The sequence below is a fragment of the Coloeus monedula genome (assembly GCF_965178545.1).
Source record: "Coloeus monedula genome assembly, chromosome: 8".
NCBI classification, from domain to species: Eukaryota; Metazoa; Chordata; class Aves; order Passeriformes; family Corvidae; genus Coloeus; species Coloeus monedula.
Window position 1 is genome coordinate 22,286,403 of NC_138788.1, and position 16,209 is coordinate 22,302,611.

General features: G+C 37.3%; 1 protein-coding gene across 1 annotated transcript in view; it reads left to right on the forward strand.

Moving 5' to 3' along the window:
- TNKS2 (tankyrase 2) overlaps positions 1–13,277 on the forward strand; it is a 33,962-nt gene extending 20,685 nt beyond the window's left edge. Inside the window, exons 21-27 of the mRNA XM_082286124.1 lie at positions 426–546; positions 1,599–1,696; positions 2,324–2,398; positions 3,414–3,519; positions 4,095–4,281; positions 5,635–5,791; positions 6,441–13,277. Coding sequence (XP_082142250.1) covers positions 426–546; positions 1,599–1,696; positions 2,324–2,398; positions 3,414–3,519; positions 4,095–4,281; positions 5,635–5,791; positions 6,441–6,503 — 807 coding nt within the window. The 3' untranslated portion in view covers positions 6,504–13,277. The remainder of the gene's footprint in view (positions 1–425; positions 547–1,598; positions 1,697–2,323; positions 2,399–3,413; positions 3,520–4,094; positions 4,282–5,634; positions 5,792–6,440) is intronic.
- The last annotated feature ends 2,932 nt before the right edge of the window (positions 13,278–16,209 follow it).

Sequence of the window (16,209 nt, forward strand, 5' to 3'; positions counted from 1 at the left end):
GATATATAAAATAAATGTGTGTTAAAATATATGTATATATAAACAGATGGGGGCAGTAATGTTCATATCAGTTTAACAGTTGTAGCAGTGTTTCCTTTCAGCAGTATAAAAGGTAGAGTAAATAAGTAATCTGTGTTAATTAGTAATTTCAGTTCTTGTTTGTGTTCACTTGAATATATCTAGAAGAGTATTTCTCAATTAGAAACATGGTCCCTGCAAACAATGCAAGTTACAAATTGTAGTTTGTAGCATGTCAGTTTAGGACAAAAAGTTTGAAGCAAGCAGTTGAGTGAAAGTAAAATATGAAACCTCTAATGTTCCTGTTCTTTTCACACTTGCTTTTTCTCACAGCTGTTGTGAGGTATATTTTCACTGTCATTGGCAGTTGTTCTAGTACAAAAAACATGGTCTTGCTTTCATTATAGATAACATTGGACGTATTGGTTGAAATGGGACACAAAGAATTGAAGGAAATTGGCATTAATGCTTATGGCCATAGGCATAAAATCATCAAAGGAGTTGAAAGACTTATTTCTGGACAACAAGGTATATGCTCATTTTAAGTTATCACATAATACTGCCTTTACATAATCAATTTTTGTAAATTACTTATGTTATTCCAAATTGTATCTCATTAAAAAGAATTGGTAATAAAACCTGATCTAGAAAATGGCACTTCAAATGTTAAGAATGTCTTCTGACTTGAAACTTGAGTACTTTTATTTATGCTGTGAATTACTGTGAATCTTGCCTTTCAGTTCTCTGATTTATATTTTTTCTCTGTGGTCACTGTTTTGTGTTTACTTAGGTGAAGTGTCAATCTAGTGCAAAATGCTCATAAGCTCCTTGAGATAGGGAGTGTTTGTCTTCATCAAAGCACTCTGAAGAGCAGAGCACATCCTGTTGATGAGTTCAGGCCTGTTATGTACCATTGGGTTCTGCCACAGAATGCTGTCTTTGCTCACTCAGAAAGCCAGTTGAAATTCTTACACTTTCCTTTAAAAATAGAGTTGGTGTGCTTTCAGTGAACCAAAATTAACGTAACAGCTTTGTTCAACAGCTTTAGCTTACGTTAAAATTACTGCTAAAGCCTCTTTATTTGTGTAGGACTGTTGATACCAGCACAGTCCTGGGAGTCCTGAATTCATCATAATTCAGTATGCTTCATTTAAGAAGTTTCCTTTAAACATTCGGTATCTTTTAGGCTTTCAATACCAGGCTCAAGCCTTTTGGGTTGACAGACTTAGTTCTTTTGTCAGTTCTTTCTGCATGACCATGGAAAAAATACTCCTATTGAATTAGTGCTTCAAGTTGCTTTTCCTGTTTCATGATGCCCTTGCCATCAGTAGTTGCGGACTCTGTACAGGAACTGGTTGCTCGCTGTGTCACTGCCTAGAGTTGAAATGAACTCTGAAGTAAACAAGTGCTTACAAGTAGTTCCCCTGTTGTGTGCATTAGTGTACTGAGCTAAGCACAGACAAATGGGTTAGTGCATCTGAAATGATGATTCTTGCTGAGAGAAGGATTGATCAGTGTCCACAGATCAGAGAAATTATTGCAGTTTCTGATACTGTTGCTGTGTTTTATTACATTCACAGGACTTAACCCATACCTGACTCTAAATACTTCCGGTAGTGGAACTATTCTCATAGACCTTTCCACCGAAGACAAGGAATTTCAGTCAGTAGAAGAAGAGGTATATGCCATTCTTTGTAGTCTCTCAGTATTTTTGCTATTGCTACTAAAGAAGTAGGTAAAGAAGTATTGCTAGACAATTTAACAGTGCAGTAAACATCACTAAGCTTACAAAAGCTTGCATAAGGATACTTCAGATTCCCAACTTTGACTGCATTACTTATAATCTGTGTTCATGATGCTTGTAGCTGTTTTCTTACTTATATTATTATTGCTTGTACTATTTTTAAAACCTCTATATATATCAAATCTCTTCAATGTAATATAAATTCTGTGCTACCAATGGATTGCCTGTCTGTCATACGCAGTTTGAAAGGAGGTGATTTAAAAGAGTCGTAATCACACTAGGCAAAATTCTGAAGAAACACAATTGTAAAGAGATTAGTGACAGTCTTCTCCAGTTTGAAAACTAGACCATGGACCAGTCAAAATATATTAAACAAAAAATCATATGCATCCACAAAATCTGGCATTACTTAACATACAGTCATTGCCTAAAAGTTCCTCTTACAATTTTTAATTGTTTTAATACACAATTAGTTCTTTTCCTTATTTGACTGGTCTAAAGGAGATGTGTGTTGAATGTGTTCTGAAAGAATGTAATCCTCCTTAAATTCTCAATCTTCAGATGCAGAGTACTGTCCGAGAGCACAGAGATGGAGGGCATGCTGGTGGAGTCTTCAACAGATACAACATCTTAAAGGTGGCTGTTGTTTTTTTATGGCTAGTGGTTTTACACCTTTGGAGTTTTGTCTAAAAGTAAAATATCCATAAAATGTTCTACACTTGTTTGAGTTCTATATTGTGACAAGATGCACCATTCTGAGACGTTCACAGGATAAAGATCGTCTTCCAGGGAAATTCAAAGACTAATTTTTTATGGAAAAGCTACTTACAGGTTAATGGGAAGAAATTTTATGAGAAATTGGCATAGAGGGATCTCACAGAAAACTGCAGAATTTTTAAAGAAAAAGGCAGAAGGTTTTATAGGAAACAGAAGAGGATTTCTTTTGAGGGAGAATGGCAGGAAAAAACCACAAGAAGTGAAAGCAAAACTTTTGAACTCTTACTTTGGCTTGATTTAGTGACAGACAAGCATAAAAAAACAGCCAGTAGACAAGTTTAAATAATCTAATGGAATTTTGATTTGTATTTATGTATTTTTCCCTCTGAAGTAATGGTAATTTTTGTTAATATCATAAAGATTTTGATTTGCAAGTCAGTACCTACTGAGTTTTATTCTGAAGTTACAGTTTTCCCAGTGGAATTGCTGTGCTATTCCTACATAACCTACATGCACAAGACTTTGCAATGCCCAGCATACCTCTGCAGGGGCTTTGTAATTTACTTTCTTTTAGAAGTGTAAGTCTTCATGGAAGGCATTTCTTAATTAACTGATTGATCTCTTTACTAGTGATTTGTCATCAAGAAGAATTCTGACTAAGCCTGCTAAATTTAAATTAGAGAGTATTTCATTTAAGGATTATTAACAAGGAGCTGTGTAAAATTGACTGATTCTTAAGCATATAGTTATTATTTACTTGTCATACTACAACAATCAGCTTGTGCAGGATAAGCCAATTTGTGTTTCATTGAGTCCCAAGGAAAGTATTCTTGTTTAAGTGGCAGCGTAAATGTACTATAGTATAGTGCCTATAGGATATACATCTATCCGGTAAAGTGAGCAGAATTTTTCAGTTTCTTTTTGACCATTTCAGATTCAGAAAGTATGCAACAAAAAACTATGGGAAAGATACACTCACAGGAGGAAAGAGGTCTCTGAAGAGAATCATAACCATGCTAATGAAAGGATGCTGTTTCATGGTGAGATGTTGAAATGCACTTTATGAACTTATTTCGTCAGCAGCACTCTTTATGGAAGGGTTTCTACTGTCTCAGACAAAGTAAATTTCCTCAGTGGAAGTAGGTTTTAGGTTTTACATGAGTTTTTATGAACAAGTGTTTGTGTATTTCACAAGGAATGATACAATGTACTGTATCATTCTTCTGAAATTTGCATCTCTTTGTCTCTCCCCGAAGGAGACCAAGATGTAAGAGAAAACATTTAAGAAATTATTCCTTGAGTCTGTTTTATCAGCTGGATGACCAAAGTGATTAAAGATCAAACTTCATTCTGTTATAGGTTGTTTTGGGGTGGGATTTTTTTTGTTTGTTTTCTTGGGTTTATCCAGAAAAGATAACTTACCATTAGCAAGTTAAAGCCTGTTGGAGGCTCTTCCATGCACAAATACAGAGTTTATCCTGATGAGCAAAGTTCACGAAACATCTTCATAAGGAAGGCTACGTAGTTCCCAACACAGTGGGAACGAATTATTGGATTGTGACGCATACAAAAATCTCTGTACTGTATTGTCAATATTTTACTTCCTTTCTCTTAGGCTCCCCATTTGTGAATGCAATCATTCACAAAGGCTTTGATGAGAGACATGCCTATATAGGTGGCATGTTTGGAGCTGGGATTTACTTTGCTGAAAATTCTTCCAAAAGCAATCAATATGTGTATGGAATTGGAGGTGGCACTGGATGTCCAATTCACAAAGATAGATCTTGTTATGTTTGCCACAGGTAAGTACCTCAAAAGAATCTGATTCTGCTTTTGATAGTCCTAGATTATCAATGCAGCAGTCTCTCTGAAGAAAGATTTGCTTGGACCTTCTCTGTATTCAGGGCCTAACAGAAACTTTCAGGAAACTTTGACATTTAAGTCCTAAAGTATTTTCAACCATCTTCAGTGCATTGAACCATATATTTGCCCTTAATACAAAAATCAAACTTACGGAACCAGAGAGTGAAGAGGATCTGCTAGATGCTTATGTGAAAGATGAGCAATATGAGAGTTTAGTTCGTTGCCTGTTACAGAGAAAGGAGAAATTAAGAGATATTCAGATGCAGTATTTCTTTGAGACAGATGTATTTTATAACAGTCAGCCCCACATCACTGCTTTTTCAAACACTGAAATAGATATGGATTTGGGGATTCTGCCACTAATTAAGTTCTTGAATCCACTTTTCAACATAAACACCTGTTACGTCTTACCAACACCATCAGTTCAGAATAAACTCATAGGTCATGGAGTCAGTTTTGGTGGTGGCAGTCATTTCAACCAGAAGAATATCTTGTGTTTGTATGCATACTGTTTTGCATTGGTATACAAGGATAAGGTCATCCTTCCAGTATCCTTCTTTGAGTCTCTGCTGCTTTTCATGTTGCTTACTCTTTTCTGGAACTCTCAAATAATGAGAATCATCTTTGAGAGTTAACAGAGGATGTCAGAGCCTTTTCATGTTTTCTAAAGTTTTGAATAAGAAGGGGTTTTTAGTTTGTTTTCTGCAAAGAGAAAGAAAAGCAGAAGTTTTGGCAGAGTAAAAAGGTACATAACATTAGTCTATAAAAATGCCAGGATTCTATTGTCATTGCAGTAGGTACATATGTACAGAAATAAGAGCCCTTGTTGAGTCTTGTAATAGTGAAAACATAACAAACTGACAAATGCTGATCTGAGGTATTTTGCATTGACCTGGACTTTGCACTTGGCTTTGATGTTGACTTGGCTGTTGGATACAAATCAAGCATTAGAACACTTGTGAATTATGTTGTCAGGATGATTAATGGAAGGAGGGGATAGAAAACTTTTTCTAAAAAAACCAAACAAATGAAAATAAATAACAGATAAAGAAAAGGTGGTGGCAATCTCTGAGCCCATTGTTAAGTGTGCTGTTTTCAGTAACTAAGATAAACATTTTTCCATGTCTCTACCAACCCTTTCCTTGGGCTAAAGAGCTTTCCAAAGTGACTGTAACTTTTGTTCAGCAAAACAACTTGAGAATTTTATGAACCACAAAGATTGACTGAAGTGGCTTCAAGGTTCAAGGTCATAAGCATTGTGTGTTCATGGTCCTTTTTCCCTTTCAACACAGGCAGTTGCTCTTCTGTCGTGTAACATTGGGCAAGTCCTTCCTGCAGTTCAGTGCTATGAAAATGGCTCATTCTCCCCCAGGACATCACTCAGTGACTGGGCGGCCCAGTGTAAATGGATTGGCATTGGCAGAATATGTCATTTACAGAGGAGAGCAGGTAAAAGCTTTTGGGGTGGTTTTGCAGACTCTCTTTTGTCTTTTTCAAAGGCATGTAATGCACTGGGGGTTTTTTTTCCTAGGTTTGAGGTGCTAGGGCTTGCTTTTGTCTTAGAACAAACTCCTGCTACAGTTACAGGTGAAAGGATGCATGTTTCCTGAATGGTCCAAGATTTTGCCCTTTTTTCCTTTGGCATCAGTAATTATTACTGCAACCCTAGGGTATATCCCCGTGTCCCGCAGCTGTAGGGGGGAGGAGAGAAGATCCAGCAGGCAGGAATTGTGCAGCAAGATTGATCTATTTAATTATTTTACAAACTCTTTCATAGACTTTTTTCTTCACAGTCTAATTGGACAAAGGATCAGCCACCCCTTGGGGTGATTGGCTAAAATCCTAAAACATCCATTGTCAAAATATTTTTCTACTATACCATAAACAAGACTTTTCAAGGCTGCAGGTGTTTGGTTGTTTACATACTCTGCTACCTCTTCTGTGAGAGAGAAAAGTCTCACGGGTTTAGAAAATAGCAAGAAAATCCTTGCTAGCAGCATTTTTGTATCTACAAATAATTTATTCTCCTCTCTAACAAACATTCTGAACTTATCCAGAGAATGAAATCGTAATAAAAGTGTGTGTGTCACTCTTTCAGGCTTATCCAGAATACTTGATTACTTACCAGATTATGAAACCTGAAGCTACCACTGAAGCTTAAGACGAGTTACTTGCGGGAAACCATCAGGCTTTGGATGCGAAGATATCAGTGGCTGCCATCCCAATAATTTACAAGTTTTTGTTGAAAAATTTCCCATTCCCACGTGGTGTGGTAGCAAATGTGAACAAAATACATCAGTTTTGACTTGATAAAGCTTTAATAATGTACAGTATGTTTTTCTAAAATTGCAGAAATGTCCTCTTTTTCAGCACTTTAACAGATACCATTCCAGGCATAAACTGGGGTTTGGCTGTACTAAATTATAAACAAAAATTAACTTGAAACAATGGTTTTATACAATACTGCATTCAAATCTAGCAGAAATTGTAATGGTCTATACAGGAACTCATTTTACTAATATTGTGTTCTTTAAAACACTGCATTTACACTGAAAACGTTTTCATTTGTAAAACTGTAAATAAGAGCTTTTGTACTAGCCTGGTATTTATTTACATTGCTTTGTAATATAAGTGTTTTAGAACTGCAATCTTGTACAAAATGTTCTTCCCAGATACTGGTTTGTTCATCTGTGTTTTCTCATGCAAGTTAGATTTGAAAAGTCAAATTTTTTTCAAGTTTTATCACTTAATTGTGAGGGAGAAAGCAAATTTTGTCTGAAGAAGTGTAGAAGTATCCAACTTTAGATTGAATACATGAATTTTTGTTCTGTATTTTTATTTATGAAATACACATTCCTGAGAATGATGGGCTATGAAAATAGAATGTTCCATACAAATACTAAAGTGGTTTTCCACCTACTTCCTAGAGTTGCATATTTTATTTCTGTAAAATGTCTTTTGAAGTTTTTTATTTAACTATAGGTATAGTTAAAATCTGTATCCTCACTTCAAGGCTAGTAGACCTTGCAAGTTACAGTTTTAGTAAATTATTTTCTTTGAATGTAGATGGAAAATTAACCTCAAGAAGTTCTTTCTTGAGTTTCTCTTGCTTACATTTAAGCCAGGAAGTTAGATAGTTTATTCCTAATAGGAGGGCAAACAACTTGGCCTTTTTTGTATGCTTATTTTGGTCGATCAGTCTACCTGTTGGTGCCCTCAGAATATGAGCATTGCAAGGTGGAAATGTTAAAAGCCATCCTGTCATCTCCTGTGTCTCTTCCATGTTAACATGCAAGCTGTGGTTGAAGCAGGTGTGTAGGAGTGTGTTTTGTCTGCTTTCAGCTGAGTGGAACTGGTTGGGCTGCACGGTTCTGCTCCCAGCTCAGCCAGCTGGGACGGGAGGAGCAGCTCTGGCACAGCAGCAGCTGCCTTTGGTAGCCCTGGTGAGGCCCCTTGGACAGAGGAAGAGTGCAAAAGGTACAGCCCCTGTCCAGGTCTCACTCGGGGTTCCTGACTGCACCCATCCTTTCAGCCAGCGCTGTCATAGCTCTCGTGCGTATTCTGCTTTTCTTCCATCTGCAGTTTTTACCTACATATTTCAAAAATATGTAAATACAAATTATAATTTACTTGGGGTTAAAGTGGGTAGGAGTATATTTTAGTTGTTTAATATTTCTACATACAGAACACTGTCCCAGAAGACAATTTGTTTGCAGGGCATGTTATCTTACCATGATTTTAAATGTAGTAACTGGTCAAGATAATGAAATCCTCTTGCTGATGTGGTGGTTATGTGATTATGCTCTATGTAAAAATGTATTGAACCTTACCCAGTTATGTGAGGAAACTGAATAATAAGATTGCAGAATTTTTGCAGAAAGTAATATTGGCTATGAATAAAAAAGGCTTTGATTTTTAGGTACTTTCTCCCAGCATGTTGCCTGTTCCTTAGGTATAGTAATGCTGGAATTTGTGTTCATGCAAAATCTGTTAATTATGTTTAAAACTTTTTTGTTATTGCTAAAATGCTTCATTCTATATGAATGATCACCTAATGTCTTGTAAAATATTGTGGTATGATAGCATTTTAAGTGGTACCACAATGTTGGTTTTGTCTGTTTGGGGATTTTTGGAGCTGTTTTTTTGCATGACATACCTTGCACTCTGAAGATGGAAGCTGTAATGATTTGATAATACTGACTGTTGAGGTGAACCTTTAATTCCTTGTGCAATTAGTTCTGCTTTACCCATCTTGAAGTGTCTTTACATGTACTGTATGACATTCCATATCCATTTAACACTAAATAAATTTAATTCACTGGTTTTCTGGTAGCATGGGAGTAATTACAGATGTAGTGTGTTAACCCATTGTTTTAAATGTAAGCATGCACAATGCTGTAACTGCATCACTGGAGGCAAAATTAATTGCATTACACAGAAGAGCTTTAAATGTGGGTGAAAACCTGTAAATGCTGTGGAAACTTGTAGTGTGGTATACAGCTAACTAACAACTATAGGTAGGAGTGAAAATGTGTTAGTAATAAACCCAGAAGTAAGCTTCAATTTGTGCACTTAGAACTCCATTATATGGTCCAGAACTGAGACAGAAAACTTGCTTACATTGGTTCTGTAAAATGAAAAGTAACCTAAAGAGTCTGACCTTTCAGATAACTGCATTGGTGTGATACAGGACCAACAACAGAAGGAACTGTTTAGATCACTGGTAGTGTTGCAATAAGTAAGTAATTTTATTTCACTAGGACCATTTATATGGTGGTAGGTTTCCAAAACCAGGTTTGTATAGAAGACTTAGACATGAGCACTAGAGGGCAGGAAAGCAAATGTTTGGTAAGATCAGTGGTAGTGAAAATCTTTAAAGGGTCTTGGGAGCATAACTTCTGATAAAATTGCTCCTGAAAATTCCTCCTATCTAGGCTGTAAAAAATTTAACATTAACTTTCCATTCTGCATTAGATTGGTTTTTGCTTAGTTAAATAACTAGTATGGAAACAAGTGGTACAACTAAGCAAATTGAAAATATTAGGATCTTTGCTTAAAATATTCACTCATACGTTAGACTTTAGTTCTTAGAAATCAAAAAACAATTCATCCACACTCTTCTATCATATATAATTGAAAAAATTAGGATTATCCATACAGTGCATGTTCAAGAGGTATGTTGGCACTCCTTTTGAATGCAAATGACTGTGTATAAAGGAGTTGCCGCTGTCTTTTCTACCCTGGACTTGCTCATTAGCTGTGTGTGTGTATATCTATGAGTACACACACACTTGCTCACTCTCTGAGAAAAAAAGTTTTAAAAGTGTGTTTTCCAGCAGAACGTCATTGCCAGTGAGGGTGCTGCAGCCTAGGAGCCATTTCCCCTTCTTTGGCCCATCTCCTGAACTTAGTAAGTACAATGGATTTTCTCTTTCGCTGGAAACAGCTCCATGGGTGGCTTTCCTTCTGTATTCCAGTTTAAAAAAAATGGTACAGAGGCTCGATTGGTGTTGATTTGAAGCAGCCAAGACTGCTTTCTTGCCTTTGGTGACCTGGCAGTGAGACTGACTGAGGTCTGCCCCTCTGTGGTTCTTGGAGCTGTGCTTAAGTTGTAGTAGGAGGTCGAAGTGCTGCCAGCAAGGGAAGTGCTACAGTCAAGGGCCTAAGGGGAGGTGTGTCCCTCTTGCCCCTGTGCAGCAAGCATAAGCAATCGTGCTTCTGAGAGTATTAAGGGGTTTCTTCCCTCTCCTGTGGTTCGCTAGATCAGAAAAAGCTACAGGCAGCCAGAACAGTACACAAAAAGAAAAAGCATGTAGATGACTGGTTTGATGGTAGTAAGTTCTGCTCTAAAAAGGGCAAGGTTGGCAACTGAGAGAAGACAGACAGGAGGGAGAGAATAGAAGAAATAATAACCTGCAAAAAAAGGCAAATTCTACAAGCAGTGAAAAGGCATGGTAGGAATAACAAATGTAATTGTTAGGAATAGCCAAGATAATCACGGTACATCAGCTTCCCAATTTATTTTTGACTTAAAAAAGCAAACACTGATGTGTAGACATTACAGGGATTTCAAAAGGGCTCATCTTGAGAAAAACACACATTTTAGAAGGGGAAAGCTGCAGCCAAGTCAAAACATTAATGTTAGACCTGGGAAAAAGTGTGTGCAAGAAAAGAAATAGGATTTAAATACCAAAGGCAAATGCCTTGCACAGTAGTTCTTCAGACCTTTCGTTTTGAAGCGTTGATTATCAGAGACAAGCTGAAAACCCCCAGTAGACAGTGTAAGAACAAAGTATGCCACATTAAATTATCCACCTGGATTCTGTCTGGTGGTAGGATGTATATGGGAAGGTAGGGATTTTAATGCAGCCAGCACATTCGAAGGAAATGGAGGTCAGATCCATCTCTCCATCTGCAAACTTGATAAAACTGGTACATTTATGAGGGTTTCAGCTGGGGTCTTCCTGGGCGATAGCAAAGGTGATTGGAGTGGCTCCTGACAAGTGCAGCCAGGGGAACGCTTGCAGAATTTTTAATTTAGAACCATTAAGAGTTTTCAAAAGATCATAGTGGTAGTATTTGCAAACCTTAACATTTAAAATAACTGTAAATTGTTTAAGGAGCAAAAGAAGATGCACCAGTGCCTAAGAATGTGCAATAGCGGCCTTTTGTAGCTGGAAAAGCAGCTTCATGTCAGCTGCTAATACTTTGTACAGATGTGGGGTGGTAAGTGTGGGGAAGGAGTAATATTGAATAGAGTAGCTGGTACCCTGAGAAATGGACTTGGAAGTTAGTTGCCCTTTTCAGGGCTAGAGGTGTCTGCCTTTGTGTTGTCCAGTTGCTTTTCAAAAAGGTAGCATTTGCCAGCAATGCGTTTGCAAGCTTATTTCACAACAAGAAATTTGTTCCGTTTTTTGGTTCTGTGGGCATCATAGATCAATAGATGTGTACAGAAGCTGAATTTCTTTCTAGGCTGATAAAGAAGCTGGTAAGTAAATTAAGCAGGTAAATAAATTAAGCAAATAGGTTGGACTCAGTCTCGGAGGTCTTTTCCAATCTACTTGATTCTGTGATCCTGTGAAAGGAGGAAAGAGATTTTGTTGCTAAAACAAGTAACAGTAAATCAATTTATGTATATAATATTTATGACCCAACGGTCTGATGAGGATATTGTGTCTAATAGCTTTTAATTATTGAATTAGTCAAAGTAGAAGCTGACAGCAGTTACATTAAGTATTGTTTTAATTAATAATAGTGAGCTATTAAGCAGTCCAAAAGTGCCATCTTTGAATAAATAAACCTGTATATGATGACCAATGTCTGATAGTGGTTCCCTATTTGAAAGTATTTTACTGAAGCATTGCAAACGTGAAATTAACTAATTGGATTTGAAATTAAAGAGCTTTACTTTGAATAACAAGTATTCATTACAGCACTTGTTTTCATAAAATAAAGTGTAATTTAGTATTAAGGAAAAAAACCTGCTTAGCAGTTGGGTACTAAAAGATTTACAGATAATCAAAAAAATACATTAAAAAGTGCAACTTTACAGATAGTATAGTTCCAGTAATAATATGAAGCCATTGAAACACATTGTGTAGAAGGTGTTATTTGATGCAAAGATTCTAAAGCCAATAATCAAAAAGTGAAATAAATCTGACTTCAAACTAAATGGACTAATGGTAAAGCTTATTTCAAAAGATTAGGAATGTGAAAGCATACTAGAAACTGCAAAAACACAGGTCATAAGAAAAGAAAATGTTCTGTTGGGAGTAAATCTCTGCATGGAGAACCGTTTAGCACACAAGGTGGATTTCTTTTTTAAAGGTGCAGAACGGATCTTGAAAACAAAGGAGGTTTAAAAAAAAGGAGGGAGCAGGGGTGTGGGTGTGTGTGTAATTGACTGAGCATCTCAGAATGGTGGCAACTGCATTAACAGAGAAAATCTGGCCAGCAGTACACCACAAGGTCTGAAAAATTCCAGGCTAAACTAGAGTGAAAGGCACCAAGAGTCTTGATAAGGAGGCAAAATTAGAGAAATGTGCTGCTCTTAAGTGTGTCAGATTGCTGAATTTCTGAAATAAACTTACAGTGAACCTTCTATCCAACATCCTACATATATATGCCATGTAAGCATTTTGAGTAACTTTAAAAGCCTCTTGCCATTTGTATAATCAGACTCAAAATGAGATGGAGAGGCAGAATGATGAGCTAGCTCATTTGAAGCAATCGTCAATGCTAGCACAGAACATGTAAGTCCCGGGGGGAATTCTAATGGGAATAACCCATTATGGATAGGATTCAACAAATATGGAAACCTGCTTTTTTATGTAATTGTGTATTAGACCATATTCCAAAGCACTTCTGAAATACCAACTGCTATTAATAGTGTTCTTAGTCAATTATAAATTTGAGAACACTAATAAAAAGAACAGATATTTATAAGATAAAGAAATAGTAGTAATTTCAGACTGGAGCAGTTAAGTGGAATATTTCAGTTAAAAGGAAAATTTCACACTTACTGTAAATAGTTTTATTCAGGGATATGCATTAAAGTTTTGGATAGTTTTATTTATTTTAAGTGCCACGTGTACTTAAAATTTCTGCTGTAGGGTCATAGTCCAGCAGAAATACTGAAATCACAACAATACTTGGCAAGAGATATGAGAACCTTGTACATGTGACAAATTTTAGGAGCCAAGGACTTCTACAAAATGATCCATAAATTCATGGATTTAGGTATGCCTGCTCTCTGTCTTCTGAGACTTCCCTCCTCTCTCTCAGAAATACTAGCTTTTCAGTAAAGCAGTTGAACAAAATGTATGAGTTAAATATTTCATATATCAAGTTTCAGTTGTGTTTAGTTTTTTGTAAAGAACGAATAATGGTGTGACTTTGTACAATTAATAGCTTAATTATTATTGCTTGTATGATAGGATGCATTGTTATGTATTACAGATGGTTTATTGCAATATCAATAAATAACATATTCTCCTTTTAAAAAAAAAAAAAAACCACTACAAAATAGTTCTTAATATGTCTCCTTCACTGGACTGAATTTACAGATTTTGTTACAGACTGAATACAGATTTTGTGGAGTTTGTGGTTCAGCATCTTTAACCTATTTAACGTACTGTTAAAATAGTGGGTTTGGACTCACTGACCTACTAGTTTTAGTATAATGAATTATATCTGTAAACACACATTTGCCTCATAATTCTGTTAGTCTCAGAAAAATTACTTAGCACTATATTTATACCATAATTTAGCAATACTGGTATTTTAAGATTATCAAGCAGAATAGTTATCTCATATTCACAATATATCATCCCCTGTCATATCTAACAGTAAAATGCAACCAGGATTTCCCAAGCAAATTCCTTATGTCCTTTAGTTTTAAAACTGACTTTATTCAGGTTTCTTCTTTTTTGTAGCATTTTGTCTCTTTAGAGCCATCAGAATTATTTATTTAACTGGCTGCCTTTTGCACCTTCTCCATTGTTGCAGAGAGCAGAGATTTGCCAGTACTAAGCACCTCAGCTTCTCAGTTCAGAGCCTGCCCCTCTCTACACCCTCTGTCTGATCTGAAGAAGCATGAGAAATCTGTTGTGTGGGGCTGCAGGTTCATGATCTAAAATGAAATTATGTGGGTGGCTTGTGACAGGAATGCACACATCTTAAATGAACAGCAGTTTCCATGGGGATGTCTGTACCTGTAATAGCAGTCAGTCACATGTAATTTTTATTGCTGGAAATTCCTGTTTCTCTGCATCATTCTTTATAATTTTGTTTCATTTCTTTTTTTAGCCCAACTCTGTCATGAAGTGAGTTGACATGGAGTTCTGTGATAGTCATGATATCCACTGAGAAGCTGAAAGGCATTTCAGTTCATAAAAATAAGGTTCACCCACCTTGCTCCCAGGTAACTTCACATAAAAATATCTGCTGTGGTGCTTTCAATATACACCTTTTAAAAGTAAATTATCATAGAATCCTGGAATGGTTTGGGTAGGAAGGGATCCTTAAAGCTCATCTAGTCCAAACCCCTGCAATGAGCAAGGACATCTTCAACTACATCAGGTTGCTTGAAGCCCTGTCCAACTTGAATGTTTCCAGGGATGGGGGATCTACCACCTCTCTGAGCAACCTGTTCCACTGTTTTACCACCCTCATTGTGAAAATTAGATTAATTCTGGCTGGCATTAAAGAAGCAAAATTGCAACTGGTAATTTTAAAGCTTGTATTTGAGAAGGGTAAAATGAGTATATAGTTCTAGAGGTATTTTATTTACAGACCTTTGCTTGCTTTGAAATAGAATGTTTCTATTCTCGATGTTAAATCTTAGGAGTAAGATCACATAATAATAAAGCTGCTTGCTCGTTTAAGTAGTTTGAAATAAATAAGGAGTATCTGCCTGAGAGAAAAGGAATGATGTCCAGCTTGTATTTATAGTTTAGGATTCAAAAAATTAAGTTGGGGAACATACACCACTAACTATTGAGAACAAGGTAGACTAATCTGCATGCTGATGAAAAATGCATGTGAAATCTACAGCTCCCTATGTGGAAGGCAGGACAAACCAAGACCACCAGTTCTGCCAATCAGTCATTCACATTTCCCACTGTTTTCCTCTATTGTAGCAAAATGTGAGAAGCTGCTCTCAGGCCACATGAACAATGCTCTTTATTGGTCTTTACTGAGGCATGATTGGGCATCTATGCGGAGACTGCCAGCCTCAAAGAAGTGCTAGTGGATGACATCTGGCAGCCTTGCTTTGCTACAGATAGATTTATGAGCTGTGAAAGATGGTCAAATTAACATCTTCTGCATTCTTGATAGGATTAGGGTTTCTGGGACATGCAGCCATTTGCATATTGCCCTGACTTACCACATTAGTATTGTGTTGGTGGTTCATTTTAATAGATTGGGAGGCAGTGGGGGCTTTCTCCCTTTACATCCTACACTTTTCCAGTCTTGGCAGTGGCACAGCTGTGTTGGTTAAACAAACACAGCGGAAATCATACTTCTTGCTTTGACTTCTTCCAGCTACAACCTTAATGCAACTCAAGAGCAGCAGTAGTTGTAAAAGCCGTTTCACTCAAGAAAGGATGTTCTTCCTTGGGGTGAGCTCACACAGACACACACATGAAGTTGAGTGATCACGCTTTTCTATGGGAGTCCACAAAAGTTGTCCCTAGGAGTTAAAGAGAGAAGATCTGACAGAAGCTACCTTTCTACAGCCTCAAGCAATTATTGAAGGTCTTGGAAAGGTTAATTTAATTAATAGAAACTTACCTGAAAACTCTGTTGGCCTTAAATCCCTGTCCCTTCATCCCGTCGCCACACAAGACTTAGACAACGTGATTTTTTTTTTTCCAATGGTGATCATCCAGTGTTGCTAAAATATTGTTTGTGCTTGTCACTGGACTGGAGGTTTCAGTTTGTTTTGTGTGCTGAGTGACAATGGCCACACACTCCTCACAAGCTCCCAGTGGTCTGCCTGAGTGGTGGCACAGGACAAAGACTCTTCCTGGGGGGCAGGGAAGGGTCTTGGCTGGAGACATTGAGCCCCAGACAGCACCAGGCCAAGGCTGACAACAGGGGAGGAAGAGAGGGCTGGTGGGGCCCTGTGGGATGGCAGAGCTGGTGGGGCGAGAGCATGGCCAGCACTGGAAGATTCCATACAAGAGCACCGGCCACCAAGAGTGACCATCATCCCTTCAAGCCCCCAGTGTGGCTCTTAGCCATTGGGGTGGGTAGAAGTGATAATGAAGGATGTAAAATGCAGCTTAGGTGCACCATTATAGTCCTGTCACTGAAAGAGCCAGGTTTGGCTGTCTTTGGGCTCCCACTTCAGCTCCCCTGCC